The sequence below is a fragment of the Myxocyprinus asiaticus genome, chromosome 20 (assembly GCF_019703515.2).
Source record: "Myxocyprinus asiaticus isolate MX2 ecotype Aquarium Trade chromosome 20, UBuf_Myxa_2, whole genome shotgun sequence".
Classification (NCBI taxonomy): Eukaryota; Metazoa; Chordata; class Actinopteri; order Cypriniformes; family Catostomidae; genus Myxocyprinus; species Myxocyprinus asiaticus.
In genome coordinates, this window is record NC_059363.1 from 16,552,411 (window position 1) to 16,568,086 (window position 15,676).

The 15,676-nt window shown below is 37.9% G+C and overlaps 1 protein-coding gene across 2 annotated transcripts; it reads left to right on the forward strand.

The window, feature by feature from the left end:
- Window positions 1-1,464: 1,464 nt before the first annotated feature.
- Window positions 1,465-14,505, forward strand: LOC127411165 (pantothenate kinase 1-like). Of its 2 annotated transcripts, none has more exons than XM_051646533.1 (7): window positions 1,465-1,932; window positions 6,352-6,704; window positions 7,053-7,306; window positions 8,851-9,027; window positions 9,386-9,509; window positions 9,933-10,058; window positions 11,527-14,505. In XM_051646533.1, exons 1-7 carry the CDS (start codon window positions 1,734-1,736, stop codon window positions 11,584-11,586), a joined length of 1,293 nt encoding a protein of 430 aa, XP_051502493.1. In that variant the 5' UTR covers window positions 1,465-1,733; the 3' UTR covers window positions 11,587-14,505. The 2 variants fall into 2 exon arrangements, with proteins under 2 accessions (XP_051502493.1, XP_051502494.1); XM_051646534.1 differs by lacking the exon at window positions 1,465-1,932 and adding an exon at window positions 2,585-2,780.
- The last annotated feature ends 1,171 nt before the right edge of the window (window positions 14,506-15,676 follow it).

The window sequence follows — 15,676 nt, forward strand, 5'->3', positions numbered from 1 at the left end:
AACATGACATCAAAATATTAGAGACAAACACTTGCATTCCAGAAAGACTTCCTGATGTCACTGTCCTTGTTTTGTTTTTTCTCCACATTTTGACCGTTACAATGGTATAGTCTCTGCTGTGCCCAAAACAAACTCTTACATCAGATAAGAAGAGCTTACCTAAAATTTCAGTCTGCAAGACGTCATCAGAATCCACTTGGAATTTTTGGTGTACATAAATAACAGTAGTCATTTTCAGTAAAATGTTGAATATAAAATCTGAATACACAACATGTTTAATAAATTAAATATATAAAAATGTAATATTGTCTTTGTCATTTTTTGACTTGTTACAATAAATGATATTATATCAAGGAATAATTGCGTTCAGTTCATTATTTAAATAAATTGCATTCTTTTGATTGGATCCAAGCTTGTCTAAATTAATGAAAAAGATATCTAACTTGGTCATCCCTCTGTTTTTTATTGCTTTATACAGTTTTTTTTTTTTTTTAGTTGTCCTCATGCCTCTTTATATTATGGCAAAGATGTCCAGTTTTCTTTGATCTTGCCAAGTAATGGCTTAGGTCACTGATGGCCACTCTCAGTCTTGTAGTTATTTTGGCATGCATCTATTTTGCCCCTGCTATGAAAAGTACCTCCCACCATACTTTCCAGAAATATAAACAGTGATTGAAATGACATGATGCAATAATTCTTTAACATTTCTTAAATTATCCAGACATACTGTCCTGAAGTGAACTAACTGATTTAAGTCAGTTAACACAGATGTTAGCTGCTTTTTTCTATGCTTAAAATGGTATTTACTTGCGAGTTGCCTCTGACACTTGAATATATTTTCTATTATGGTGGCCAAGCCAAATGACAGCAATCACAATGTAAAACTAAATATATCTGAGCTTTGTTTAAAAAAAAAAAAAAAAAACTTTAAACTTTTTTTCAAACTTTAATTACAATTTAAAATAGAATTACTATTAACACTAATAATTATTTAGTTTTTGCCTTGTAATCACTATCTACTGTAATCTAACCTGTTTTATGTAACCACAGTGTTCAAAAAGGATGAAACTCTCACTCATATTTATGATTCCTGTAACGCAAAAACAAACTGATGAATATAACAAAAATTGTAATTCTAAAATTTCATTAAACTCATTTTATTTATCATTATTTATTTATTTATTTATTTATTTAGAGATGTGTGATCATGTGTGAGAAAAACGAGATATTTCAAGACCTTTCCTACTGATGCGTGGACATCCTCGTTCTGTACTTTGCTCTTTAGACGGTGATAATTTTAAAGAGAGAGAGAGAGAGAGAGAGAGAGAGAGAGAGAGAGAGAGAGAGAGAGAGAGAGTGAGTGAGAGAGTGTGTGTGTGTGTGTGTGCGTGTGGGGCGCAATGCTCTGCTCGCGCTGAGCTGTAAATCTGGATCGTGGAGCAATTCTGGGTGACGTCATGAGCCGGTTGTTTGACGGGGTGGCTGCCGCAGCGCTGGGACTGGAGTGGAAATATGACCGACAATGGCCGCGGCGTGTATTAGCGTTTCGGTCTAATCGCTTTGGATTCGACACCTGTAAACAAACGGTTTTATTGCTGTTTTTGTATGTATTGTTGCTTTTAGTTTAAGTCCATGCATTTGGTGTAAGTCATTAGCCACCTGCCTGCTCCTATCTCGAGAGCGCGAGACATCGAGCGCGTGTCTGTGTATGTTTAAGGCTCGTGCACTGTAGTATGGATAAGGCCAAATCAATGATGGACCAGAAAGGATCGGGTAAGTGCATCACAAACGGTATGCACAAGCCGATCCGGCGACAGCTGAGCAACGGGAGCTTCCACCAGCATCATCCGCACGAGCCTCAAACCAACGGGTCTCCGGCGAAAAAGTGTCGGCTGCGGAGGCGAGTGGAGTCGGCGAGGAAAAACAGACCGCGTAAGTGTTTCTCAGATAAGATCTGTCCATTTGATTTCCACGGTGTTTGAAAAGTAATCACTCCATATGACTCCATATGACAAATACAGACTTCATGGTACGGAGATTTTCAAGTCACTATTTAACAAATTATTGAAAGATATGAATGTTTCTCAATGGACGTTTTCACTAACCACATCAAAAAATATTAGCCAGGATTCAAATATACCATTGTCAGTCAGTGTAATGGTTCAATAGGTTAATTATCCTCAGTTTTAAAACAGTACCTATCAATGTAAGATGATGCGAACATGTGTTTATACACCTGTATTTCATATCAGTGACTTTTGTTAACCTCAGTTTCCATGATCAGGAATTTAGTTTTTTGAGCAAGGTTCCGAAGTGTCTTTATTTTTGGGCATGTTTGGCCTGTGCTTCTTATCAAATACGAGTTAGGGAAGAAGGGTGTCTTTTGTTTTGATGAAACCTTTGTGATTGTTCTTCTCGCTCTCTGATTGGTCGGCGCGGTGTCAGGAGGTGCGCTGAAATCGCTCCTGATGGGAAGGCTCGGCGCGTTTCGGCCAATCAGCTCTCGACTTTTGTCTTCGCGTGGCCGCATTAAAGGGGCAGACGGGAACGCCCCCACACACCAATATGCAGAATATCCTCACATTTCTGCACTTTTGTAAAACGACGCTAAGAATTAAACTTAGTGAGCGTTGTTTTAATGCCATAATACTACGCCAAACTAAAGGATTAATTGCTGTCTGCTTGTGGTGCCAGGGGCTCTACCACTGTTTGGGTTATTAGGTTACACCTGAGTTTAAAGGCGACCAGCAGGATGAAGCTGAAGTGTGTGAGGAAGCCAGGTAAGAAGACATCATCTCACCCTGGAGGGTAATTTCATATTTCCTTGGAAAATCTTGGAAATGCATACAGAATACTCTGGTGATTACCTCACTGTAAATAGTCACAATGTTGTAAAACAATATGGCTTCATGTGTCAGCTTTAGTTTATGTTGGCACAGGTAACGGCAACAGAAAAACGAACTCTTCATAAAGTGCTGATGTGTGCCTACTGCCTACAGTTCTGCTAATCCTTAGTTGTGGCCGTCTACATGTCGGGCCAGCTTGTCAGCATTCCACAGCTCTAGCAATATATTGTGTGTGGTAACATTTCTGTTGATGCTGTTGTTTCTTCGTTGTTCTTTTCATAAAAGTAGAACTTGGCCCAAGAAATTTCTAAAATATGTGCAAGTTTAAAATGCATTCTTACACTAATTTAATAACTACTTAAAGGGGTCATTGACAAATGAGGTTGTCCAAGGTGATAAAAATGAGAAAACTTTTAAGAATCTAGTTTAAAAAAAACACGTGTGAAGTTCGTAGAAATGTAATTTGTGTCCAATTTAGTTTCATACATTTTTGAAAAACATTTATTGCATTTTCTCCAAACAACATATTGATTTAATCATTTTAAAAATGTCAAGTGGTGTATTTATCAAGGATAAGGTATTAAAACACTGTACACAACTTAATCATTCATTTCAAAAAAAGTTTTAGACTTATGTTTCAGGATGAAAAAAATATTTTTTACAAATATCATGAATTTTTTGAGTCAAGTATATCAAAAAGTTTTCTCAGGTTACTCCAAATGACCTGAACAAAATGTGCCTTTTCATAAAAATGTAAAAACATGATACAGGTATTTTTTTTTAAAACATCACACATGGTCATGAGGGTCTAAAAGAGTCCTGTCTGCTTTTTTCTTTTTTTTTTATCCCACACCACAACAAAATAGCAACCAACATGGTTACACCAAATGATTTTTATTTGATGGACAAACGTTTTTTAAATATTAATAAAATGTATAAAACAAATTGTTTCTCTGCTCATTAAAAAAAAAAATAATAATAATAATAATAATAATAAAAGATTATTCTGCACTACTCATTTTTCAAGAATTTCAGAAGCCCCAGAAAACATATCAAAATAACTTTGAATGTAGTAATTGAAAACATGTTCATCATAGTGTATTCAAGTAATTGTGTGGGGGGAATTACATTTTTAATGTGTTTTTGAATAGTTTAATTGATCAGGACAAAAAAAAAAATAGTGTTATTTAAGGCTATAGACATAGTTTAAGGTGATGTTTCCTTCTCTGTTAATCACTTCTGTGACAGTTTTGAAAAGACAGATGATGAAAATGTATTTCTTTGTGTTGTTTTGTATTCATATTCATAAAACAAATGCATGCAAACTATGTTGTCAGATATTTATGAATAAAAATGACCTGAGATCAGCAGTTATCTAAATTTCAGCAGTTTTTGCGTTTGATTGTATTGTTTGTTATACAATCAAATTTCAATTCAATTTCAGTTGGACACACACTTGCCTGCCAATTTCCCTCTCCCTGTCTATGTCAGCCCCTCACTCTCACATTCTCTCCCTCCCCACTTTTTACCTTCCCTAGCCCCCCACATGGAAACACTGTCCTGCCAATTTCTCTCTCTCTTGATCCTGGTCTCTCTGTCTCTACTGACTGGGGGATGTAAACACTAACAGACCTTTCACCTATATGGGCTGTGCTGCCTGTATGGTTGTCATTATGTCACACCACTGTCACACCCTCTGTTCAACCTCTGTCATTCACCCCCAATCCAGAGACTTGGAAACATTGTTTCATCACTGGCTCGAATATTACTGATCATTTTGTTTTCTGTCTTTTCAAGTAACAGCAATCTGTGACAACGTGTGTTATGCCTCAAAATCTGCATTTTTAAACAAAGAATGTGCATATTAATTTAGTTTGCACTTTGCACTTGCCAAAATTGGGAATTTTATTTCCAAGATATCCATTTGAATACAGCATACACCCACCGACGACTAGATTAGGTGGTAAGGAAATGTGAGGTTCATTTGAGATGATGTCATAATAGAGAACGCTCTGGTCACAGACCGGTCACCTGTCCAGCACCAGCTGACAAGCCAATCATAAATCTGATCAAACAGTCAGATCAACACAATAAAGGTGTCATGGACATTGATATCTTACAGTAACTGTGGCAGAATATGCCTATATATAAGCACAGATTGATTTTTGCTTGCCAGCAGGTTATTCAAGTTCAAATCTGTGTCCCTGACCTAACCTGATTTTGTCAGATTTCTCTGGGGTCAGCCCAGTGACCGTCTGATGTAAGAGTCATATCAGTAATAATGTACCTATAATTAAAAAGATAAGACACTGGTAAGATACGCCACTGGTCAATATTACTCAAAGGGCTGATTTGGAAGGACCTGTAGTAAACTATATCTGTTAACTGACCTTTTGTTTTACATTGAATTATAGAAGAGATTACAGCTACAACCTGTGTTTTTTTTGTTTTTTTTTTTGTTTTTTTTCTGTATTTCTCACCTGATAAGCATCCTGGAACAGCCATTTGCAGCCTTATGGCTGTTTCCACGGTAACTGGCTGACTCCTTATTCGCTTTTGCAGTGTTGCTTGTGGCGACCAAGTCACTGCCTCTTTTTTTGTTGGCCTGCTTGCAACATTTTTATTAACCAACATACTGAGATCAAATCCAAAATTAATCTGATTAATGGCAGTTGAACTGAGAAAATGTACCCATTACAGGTATCTTACGGGCAATGAAACTGAATTTTGCATTATTTTTATTTAAATATAAATGATCCCTTTGACAATAGATTTATTTAGCTTTGTTTCCCAGAATGTTTGAGACAAACAGCACTTTGTCAAGTCATTTTAATTTGTATAGCAGCTTTACAGAAAAACATTGTAATAAAAGTCATGTATTGAGTAAACTGAGCAGATTTTTGGTAGGCAGTGTTTAAAACTTTAGGATATTGATTGAACTTTAAGATTAAAGATTAAGTGCTTTTTGTGATTGTGTCATTTGCTGCATATGTGAGATGAGTTGGTCTTTATCTCTCTAAAAGCTCTATAAAAAAATAGAGCCATCAGGATTTTGTTCCTTGTATTTTCATTTTGATTAATGCAAGGAATATTTAACGTGTCACAACTTGGAGTTTTGGAGAAAAATAAATATACGTGTGCTTGAATTGTAAAATTCAATTAATGTAATGTTGCAGTTCTTAATAAAGTTATTGAGTGAGTGCAGAGTAACTCTTAATTTACTGGTTTTAGAGAGGTCAGTCTGCCAGTATCGGCTCAAATTTTAACTTTACTCAATCAAACTCGAACTGGACTTTATTCAAAAACGCCTTGTGTGTGTGTGTGTGTGTGTACTGCCATGGCTTGCCATATCACCCTGACCATACTTTATCACTGACTGCTGATCCAGTTTGTCTACTGTGTTTTTCTTTAGAGCAGAATTTACACAGTGCTATTGATCGATATCTCTCGCTCTCTCTCTCTCTCTCTCTCTCTCTCTCTCTCTCTCTTTTTTTTTTTTCTCCAGCCTTTCCATGGTTTGGGATGGATATTGGTGGTACTTTAGTAAAGCTTGTTTACTTTGAGCCAAAAGACATCACAGCAGAGGAAGAGCAGGAGGAGGTGGAGAATCTGAAGAGCATACGCAGGTATCTCACCTCCAATACGGCCTATGGCAAAACAGGTGTCCGCGATGTGCACCTGGAGATTCACAACCTGACCATCTGCGGTCGCACTGGAAACCTGCACTTCATCCGCTTCCCCACCGCTGCCATGCACAGATTCATCCAGATGGGCAGAGATAAGCACTTCTCCAGCCTGCACACCACACTCTGTGCCACTGGGGGCGGGGCATACAAGTTTGAGAATGACTTCAGAATGGTGAGGAGATGGACCACACTTTGGCTTTCAAATGATTTTGATAGCAAAATTGGAGGAATTTTAAAAGTCTTGAAAATTGCCACAATGCGTACAAGGATTACAAAGAGCTACATAACGTAGGTATAGTAATGTGATTCTATGAGACCAAGTTGCTTTTTCATGTCGCGTCTGTTGGACACGCCGTTAGACTAAAACTGATTGACAAAAGCATAAGGGCTTTGATTTGGTTAGAACATCCGGCCTGGGATTTTACATTATTATAAATGTGTCTTTGATGAATAGGTTTAAGTAATGAAGTGTAAATGAACGTGAGGATTTTATTTTAAATTTTCTTTTCTCTTTGTGTAGATGGCTGATTTAGAGTTACTGAAGCTGGATGAGTTGGACTGTCTGATCCAGGGGCTGCTGTACATTGACTCAGTCGGTTTTAACGGCCATCCTGAGTGCTATTACTTCGAAAACCCCTCCGACACTCAGCACTGCATCAAAAGACCCTGTTGTCTTGACAACCCTTTCCCCATGTTGCTGGTCAACATTGGCTCGGGCGTCAGCATTCTGGCAGTGTACTCCAAGGACAACTACAAACGTGTTACGGGCACAAGGTCAGCACGACTGAACATGGCTGCATTAAACGGGCACCATTTAGTGAAAACCAAAACATATGAGTGTCAGGAACTCTGGCTAAAAAAAAAAAAAAAAAACATTTACTTTCATTTGGCAGATGTTTTTATCCAAAGTGACTTGCAATTCATTTAAGGTATACATTTTATCAGTATACGTGTTCCCTGGGACTTGAACCCATGACCTTGGTGTTACTGCTGAAAAATACTCTTCAAGTTGAACTACAGGAACCCATTTGACTTTTCTATCAGAAAGAGAGACAAAAGGGGTTGAGGCCTGATCTGTTTATGACATGGAGCTCTTAGTCTCTCGCTCCAACATAAAATATGACTTGGCCTTTGACAATTTGCTAACTAACCATATGCACAGTGCCGCCGCTCCCTATATGCATATTACGCAGTCTACGTTGGGCACCAACTCCCTGGGGGGCACCAGAAACTCCAACGACTGTCATCGCCTCGCAACTCTCCATCAACCCCTTTTCTGTGTTAAAATAATTTCTCCTATCCCAGCTTAATATGCAGAAACAAATGTAAGCATTCTTTCCCTCTGGCGCTTTGAAAATATCTGTGTTTTAGAGGGACCCACTAAGAGTTGGGGGCAGGGCTATCTTTTTGTTTGACCAATGGCAGACTGGGTGCATATTCAGAAAGCTGTTTTGAAAACAATGTTTGTTTTTGCAATTCCGTTTGGTGGCGCTAGTGGCGCAGAAATTACATACTTCAGCTTTAAGAACAAAAACCAACCCCTTTCTTTTTCATTTGATAATGACAATTCTTCTATGAAAGATGAGTCTTGAAATTTAGAAATGTTGAAGATCATTAATCTGTAAATGACAGCAGAGTGTGATGCAAACTTCACATGTCAGTTTTCTGATTAGCATTTTCAAATGTGGTTGTACCAGAGTGAAACAGCTTCACAGCCATGATTGTCAGGAGGGATGAGTTTGTCCAGCCTCTGTCACTCTTGCGGAACACTCAGAAACTATTACTCAAATTCTTCAACATTTTACGAAACTGTGTGTTGTGTATCTGGACAATATATTTACCACATTTAATAATGATTTGTAATGAAGAATCCTCACCACTGATTTTTTTTGGTGTGGGCATGTGCATAGGTATCCGTGCAGCCTTCACAATCTTTCCAGTATTGACATGCGGATGGCAGTTATAATCTGGGGGTTATTTCTATGTCGAAAACCTTGGATCTAAAATAGGACTCCCATCCCCAGCGCACACTGCACAGGGGATTCTTGTCTTTAAGGACCCACCGTTTACTCCGTGGACATAGACATACTTTGTGTTGCCATGACCACATACCTGTGTCCTTTTGTATGCTGGTCTGTTTGCAACCTTGGCCATTTTTCGATGAATCATCATGCCATAGGCGAATAGTTTAAATTGTGGTCACAAGGTCAAATTGTGTGTGTTTGAGTGAATGCACATGTGTGCACTTTAGATTGAGCCTGTAGCCATGTTTTGACTCACGATAGTTTATCTTTCTCTTTCACTTTTTCTATTTGTAGTCTGGGCGGAGGGACATTTTTGGGACTGTGTTGTCTGTTGACGGGTTGCGAGACCTTCGAAGAGGCCCTTGAGATGGCCAGTAAGGGTGACAGCACCAACGTGGACAAACTGGTGAAGGACATCTATGGAGGAGACTACCAGCGCTTCGGCCTGCAGGGGTCAGCAGTGGCTTCAAGGTATAAAAGGCTCTCTTTATTTGTATGTATGGTGTCAGGTGGCAAGATCCACAAATGAAATGTGATGCTTCTGAGTATTTAAGGGGACAAGCGTGCAGGCCTGCCTGTCTCATGTGACCTAAACGTGTGAGATCCCACTCCTTGCTCACATTTGTTTTTAGGCTGGAACTCCCCCACCCAGCTCATTAGTTATTTGAATCACTGCTCAAAATCCTTAAGCTTAATGTGAATAAAGAGGTTTCCACAGTCATGTAGAACCTTGAATCTTGAAGGCCTTGAATTTAAAAATGCCTCAAAGTTATTGAAAAAGTAACAGAAATGTCATATATATGTGTTGTGTGTCTGTGTTTTGTTGTAGTTTTGGTCACATGATGAGCAAAGAAAAAAGGGACTGTATTTCTAAAGAGGACCTGGCCAGAGCAACTCTCGTCACCATCACCAATAACATCGGCTCTATTGCACGCATGTGTGCAGTCAATGAGGTGTGTTGTTTTTGCAAGTGTTTGTCTTTATGCAGTCAGCAGTATCTGTGAGCATATGTCTGGCCGCTCTGGGCTTCTCTACAGTGTTGCCTTGTAGCCTGGTGATCAAGCAGCATTGTACAGGGCTTTCAGGGCGTACAGAACACCATCAGAGCAGGAACTCCGAACAATACCCACAAAATAGAGGACTTGTAGTGCATTAGTTGGTATTTATGAATGTTTAAAGTTGTTGGTGCTAATAGCCTTTGAATTTTTTTCTAACAAACCCTAAGCACCCCCAAATTTCAACCTCAACAAAAGTTGGGTGTTTAGTGTATGTTATGTCACCCCCTGGTGGTACAGTACAAGTACTGCAGGGATCAACCTGCTGGGTGCAATTCAATACCAGTTGTAACTGAGTGATGTTTCTGTTATGTCCTGTAGAAAATCGAACGGGTTGTTTTTGTGGGGAACTTTCTGCGTATAAACACAGTGTCAACAAAGCTTCTTGCCTATGCTATGGACTTCTGGTCCAAGGGCCAGCTGAGAGCCCTCTTCCTGGAACATGAGGTAATTCTGTCCAAGGCTTTAAAGGATCAGTTCACTGAAAAGTCTTATTTTACTCACCCTCATGTCCTTCCAAACCTGTATGACTCAAAGAAAAACAAAAGGAGAAATTTTGAAGAATGTACTGGTTGCTCTCTTACATAAAAGTACAATAAATGGGGACTGGAGTTTTCAAGCTTCAAAAAGGATGCAAAAGCACCATAAAAGTGGTCCATGTCTTGTGCGGCACATTCCAAGTTTCCTGAAGTTATGCGATACCTTTGGGTGAGAAACAGATTGAAATTTCACTATTGCCATCCAGCGTAACTCTCCTTGGTCAGCTCCTGAGAGAAGTGATGAATTCCAATCCGCAAAGAAAAGGTACATCCAGTACATCGTTCATAGTTCCATGGAAAAGAGAAAGCTATGCGATTTTTAAGCGACATGAGGGTGAGAACACGATGATCGAATTAAATTTTTTGGGTGAACTATGCCTTTAATCATCTGTTGCTTTTTCTTTTACTTGTGTAATTTTCACATATGCGTTACTCAGACATTGATAGCACTTCAGGATCACTTATTTTATATGGCAGTAGTCCAATGAAAATACACCGATCAGCCACAACATTAAAACCACCTGCCTAATATCGTGTAGGTCCCCCTCGTGCTGCCAAAACAGCGCCAACCCGCATCTGAGATGCTATTCTTCTCACCACAATTGTACAGAGCGTTTATCTGAGTTACCGTAGACTTTGTCAGTTTGAACCAGTCTGGCGATTCTATGTTGATCTCTCTCATCAACAAGGCATTTCCATCCACAGAACTGCCGCTCACTGGATGTTTTTTGTTTTTGGCACCATTCTGAGTCAATTCTAGAGACAGTTGTGTGTGAAAATCACAGGAGATCAGCAGTTACAGAAATACTCAAACCAGCCCGTCTGGCACCAACAATCATGCCACGGTCAGAATCACTGAGATCACATATTTTTTCCCCATTCTGATGGTTGATGTGAACATTAATTGAAGCTCCTGACCTGTATCTGTGTGATTTTATGCACTGCACTGCTGCCACACGATTGGCTGATTACATAATCGTATGGATGATTGTTGGTGCCAGACGGGCTGGTTTGAGTATTTCTGTAACTGCTGATCTCCTGGGATTTTCACGCACAACAGTCTCTAGAATTTACTCTGAATGGTGCCAAAAACAAAAAAACATCCAGTGAGCGGCAGTTCTGTGGACGGAAATGCCTTGTTGATGAAAGAGGTCAACAGAGAATGGCCAGACTGACAAAGTCTATGGTAACTCAGATAACCATTCTGTACAATTGTGGTGAGAAGAATATCATCTCAGAATGCTATTCTGAGATGCGGGTTGGCGCTGTTTTTGCGGCACGAGGAGGACCTACACAATATTAGGCAGGAGGTTTTAAGTTGTGGCTAATCGGTCAAATTTGTTTTATAAGTACACTTGTGTGTGTATTTGTTTTAGGGATACTTTGGAGCTGTTGGTGCTTTTCTTGAACTGCTGAAGTCGTCTGAAGATGCATAAAGGAAAGACATCATCATCTCTGTTTTATTATCCAGAAGCTGCTTTAAGACTTCCACACAGAAGCTCTAACAGGGAAACTGGAATACTGGGAAAACTGGGACATCTGAAAGAAGCCATTATAGTAATTAACCTGTAAATAACCCTTAAAATAAGATTTAAAAATATTTTTATGACTAACTTAGTCTCCTCCAGACTGATGACTTTAACCTAACATTTTTACATGTTTACCTGTTGTTGTTTTCCTTTTGTACTGTTTGTAAATATCTATATGTTTAGTGAACAGGGAGAGTTTATTGATGGCCAAATCCTGCTGTGTTAAACTTCCATTGTTCTTGACTTGCCACCAAGTGAGGGTGGCACCTCTGTATTTAATGTTATCTTGTGAATTTTTACCATCTATATGCCCTTTTAGATAACAGACCTTCATATTTAAACTACTGTTCAGAGCCCAGTGATTTTTAACACATTATTCTAGTTTTAATATAAGCCTCAGGTCCTGTGTTAAGTCTGGATACTTAAGTCTGGATTTCCTTCTTTCACTCTTCCTCTTCACTACAGTTAAGGGTGTCCATGCATTTGTGCATGATTGTAATTTTAAATGGGAATAGGTTTGTTATTGTAATTACATCAGAAAAGATTAACTTTTTAAAACTATATATTAACACTGATTCACACGAAGCCTTTAACTTTAAAAAGATAAAAAGAAAGCTCAGGGTGTTGCTTTTAGTTTTGAGAGGGAATTCTGTGGGACCAAGTGGCCAATTTGACTGTCACTTTAGTTACAAAGTTCCCATAATATCCCACATGGGATAGGACAAATTATTAAGCACACAGCACATACAGAGATAGATAAACATTGATTATGTTTTTAAATTATCCTCTGAAAAAAAGCTCTTTTTGTCTCTAGTCCTTTTTTATGTCAGTTTTTTCCATCCTGCCTTCTCCTTTGTTGCATTGTCTTTCCTATCCTATCTAAACCAAAGCTATTTCACAATCATATCTAATGCAGACTGTTATATATACACATACCTCTTCTTTGGTTGCCTTCCTCCTTTATGTACTTTAGACCAGTCTCTGTTGAAGTTTGACTGAATAGGAGTATTAATAGTACACCAAATAGCAGAGTGATGACAAAACAAAGAAATATTAAGTCTGTATGGCTACAATTATTCTCATCTCCCTTTTCTACACCGTTCTAATATAAAACATGTTTAGGCTGTTCAGTGACTCAGCCATTGTGTTTCCTTGTAGTGGCAAACGAGAGCCTGCCGATACAAACAATCCTGGTATTTTTAGATGAAAACATTGTAATGTCATTTAAAAATAAGATACAAGCCCCTTACTAGTTAATTTTCTTGTTCAGTTCTGCCTGTTGTCTTTCATGCCTTCTTTTTCATACTGCTTTCCTCTTTTAACCTATGCAATGGGTGTTTTTAGGTTGTGTTATGTTTTCTTTGTGTGAAGGTTTTTTTTGTTTTGTTTTGTTTTGTTTTTTTTGCACTTTCTAAGTATTTTGTCCAGTGTGCTTTTGATCTTTTTATTTTTTAACTTTAGTTTAGCTTTGTAAGGTAACTTTTCTTCAAAATTAGATTATGGAGACCTCACATGTCATCTAACAATTCTGTTTGCCAGACTAGAAAAATACCAACTGTACTTTTGTTTTTATTTTCACCTTTAGTGTGAGAAGATTTTTAGGTAAATTGCCTGTGAACAATTATGTTGAACTTTCTTTACACTATGGCTTTGGTTGGCCTTATATTCTTGGCATTAAATAAGAAAGTGGCATAGTTTGGAACACAGTATAGCTGCAATAAACTTCACAGTCATTGATTTGATTGTTATTGTTAAAAGGACATTTTAATTACTATCTTTGATGTCATGGTGCTGCAGTACTGCAGTAATTTTGAAATGACAATTTTAATCATTCAGTTTTAAACCTATTTCCAAACAGTCTACATTTGGATGGTCCTTTTTGTTTTGTTAAATACAAAGTATATCAGTATAACAGAAGTATGCTGCACAGATGATTGATATTCACGAAGATTACTGGTAATGGTATTATTGATAATTGTTTAGAAAGATACACAAGCTTTAAAGTATTCAAGTTTGTGTAATTGCATTGCATAACATTCTGTGCAATACCCAAACAAAAGCTATATAACCCACTTTTTTTATTAGCACTTAGGCCAAAATCTACAGCTTCATGTTTTACAAATGAGGGTGAGGCCCTCCTGGAGATTGTTGTGAAGTAATACCACACACCTGAAAGCTGAAAAGTTGTTTTTGTGTATATTATTGAAGGTTGTGCTAACACAGCAAACCAAAAGTGAGAAAATTAGGGTATACTTTGATCATTTTTGATTTGCAGTATTCCTTTCCTCTGAAGGGTGGACGAACTTCGTACCTCTTGCTATGAAGTAAAGTCACATGCTCAATTTTGTTTGCAGAATGCAGTTTGGCTAAGGGAAACTAGCTGCCCATGTCCCATCTCTGCCACTTGTGTCAGTTCATACTGTTATACAGAATGAGAAACTTTTAGGGTTTCTTTTCACTGGGAACTTTTTGTTGTTCCTTTCTCTTTGAGATTGTTTTTGTGTGTTTTTCTTTGGATTCCTACAGGCATTTCTTGACAAATTTTCGTTTGCTTTGCTTGTTTGACACTAATGGATATTTTGTACTATTGTATCAGATTGTACAAACATTCCTGTCTTTGTTTGTCACCTCTCAAGTCATTGAAGCCACTGTATATAACTTTGTGGAAAATGATAAGAGGCTTAATGTCTGTGTGATTCACTAGGTTTAATGGATACGATTTATGCATAGACTCAAGAAAGGAAAAATTTAAAGAATAATAAAGTATAAAAGCAAAGACTTATTTGGTCTTTTTAATTGTTGACAATTAAACTATTTTTAAAACTATTTATTGTTTCTTTTGAATAATTCAATAACCCATTTAATACACTTAATAATGAAGATAATCAATTTGAAAATGAAGGAACCCACCTCTATAAAGTTACGCAAAGACTCTCACCATATCGCTCACTAAACTTAAGCAGCCACATTATTATTATCTTGGCTTGACAAATAAATAATGTTTAAGCATATTATTATTATTCTAAGACCAAAATTATCAAGAGTATCTCTTCCCACAGCTTTTAAGCTACAGCTAACAAAATTTGCGACCCCCTATCTATCAATCTATCTGTCTATCTATCTATTTATCATCTGTCTGTCTGGCTGTGTGTTGGGATACTTAAAAAAAAGATTGTGAGAGAGGGAATAAAGACAAAAGTAGCCTACACAGAACATTCCCCCCTCAAACTTACCTGATAAAAGCTTTACAAAAGCAATGAGCAGCACTGTGCTCTCCTTACCCCCGCATGGCAATATATGCTGGCAAATCCCTGTTCTCATTGCCCCCCTGAAGGCGGGGGATGAGAGGGAAAACATGGCAACGATCTGCCCCAGGACTGTCCAGAAATAAAGCGCGTTGGCTGTAGTTTCCGCTGTGCTGGTGTGTCCACGCGCGCACGCCGCACAGTGATGCAGAGGCATGTGCGCCTTTGTGAACTTACTGAAGAGAAGAGTTGTTATTTTCTACCTCGACTGCCGTAGATGCTCGACTGGGAAATGTGTTTCAGAGTAAGTAATTAGTGTTTCTCTTTGACCCCTTAAAACGCTCAGTCATGTTTTATTTATTTTAGGAAAACTCCACAAGTGATTGAACGCAACTATTATTGCTCTTCGCATGGGCTACTTACAGTTAGTTGAGTTGATGGCCTTCATAACCCCCGTTTTTAAAGAAAACACTTTATAGCTAGCTACTTAAACCAACAACGATTCTGAAAAGAGGACATTAACATGCGCAGTCATAATTGATTACAATTCAATAAATAATTGTACACTTAAACATTTTAAATATGTTCAGTTAAAATTTCCTTCATTCTCCGTGTCTTTTTCAGGCTTTATATCGATATGAATTCGTACACATTGGCATTTAGTGAACCAAATTGTACAATTTACAGTGCATTTTTATTAATTGAATTGTAATAATTAGGCCAATTTATTGTGTTGTTAAATATTCCAGGAC

Coding starts and splice junctions, on each gene's coding strand:
- LOC127411165 (XM_051646533.1), top strand. CDS start 1,734: ATGGATAAGGCCAAATCAATGATGGACCAGAAAGGATCGGGTAAGTGC. Junction 1,933..6,351: donor GGCGAGGAAAAACAGACCGC/GTAAGTGTTTCT, acceptor TTTTTTCTCCAG/CCTTTCCATGGTTTGGGATG. Junction 7,307..8,850: donor AAACGTGTTACGGGCACAAG/GTCAGCACGACT, acceptor TTCTATTTGTAG/TCTGGGCGGAGGGACATTTT.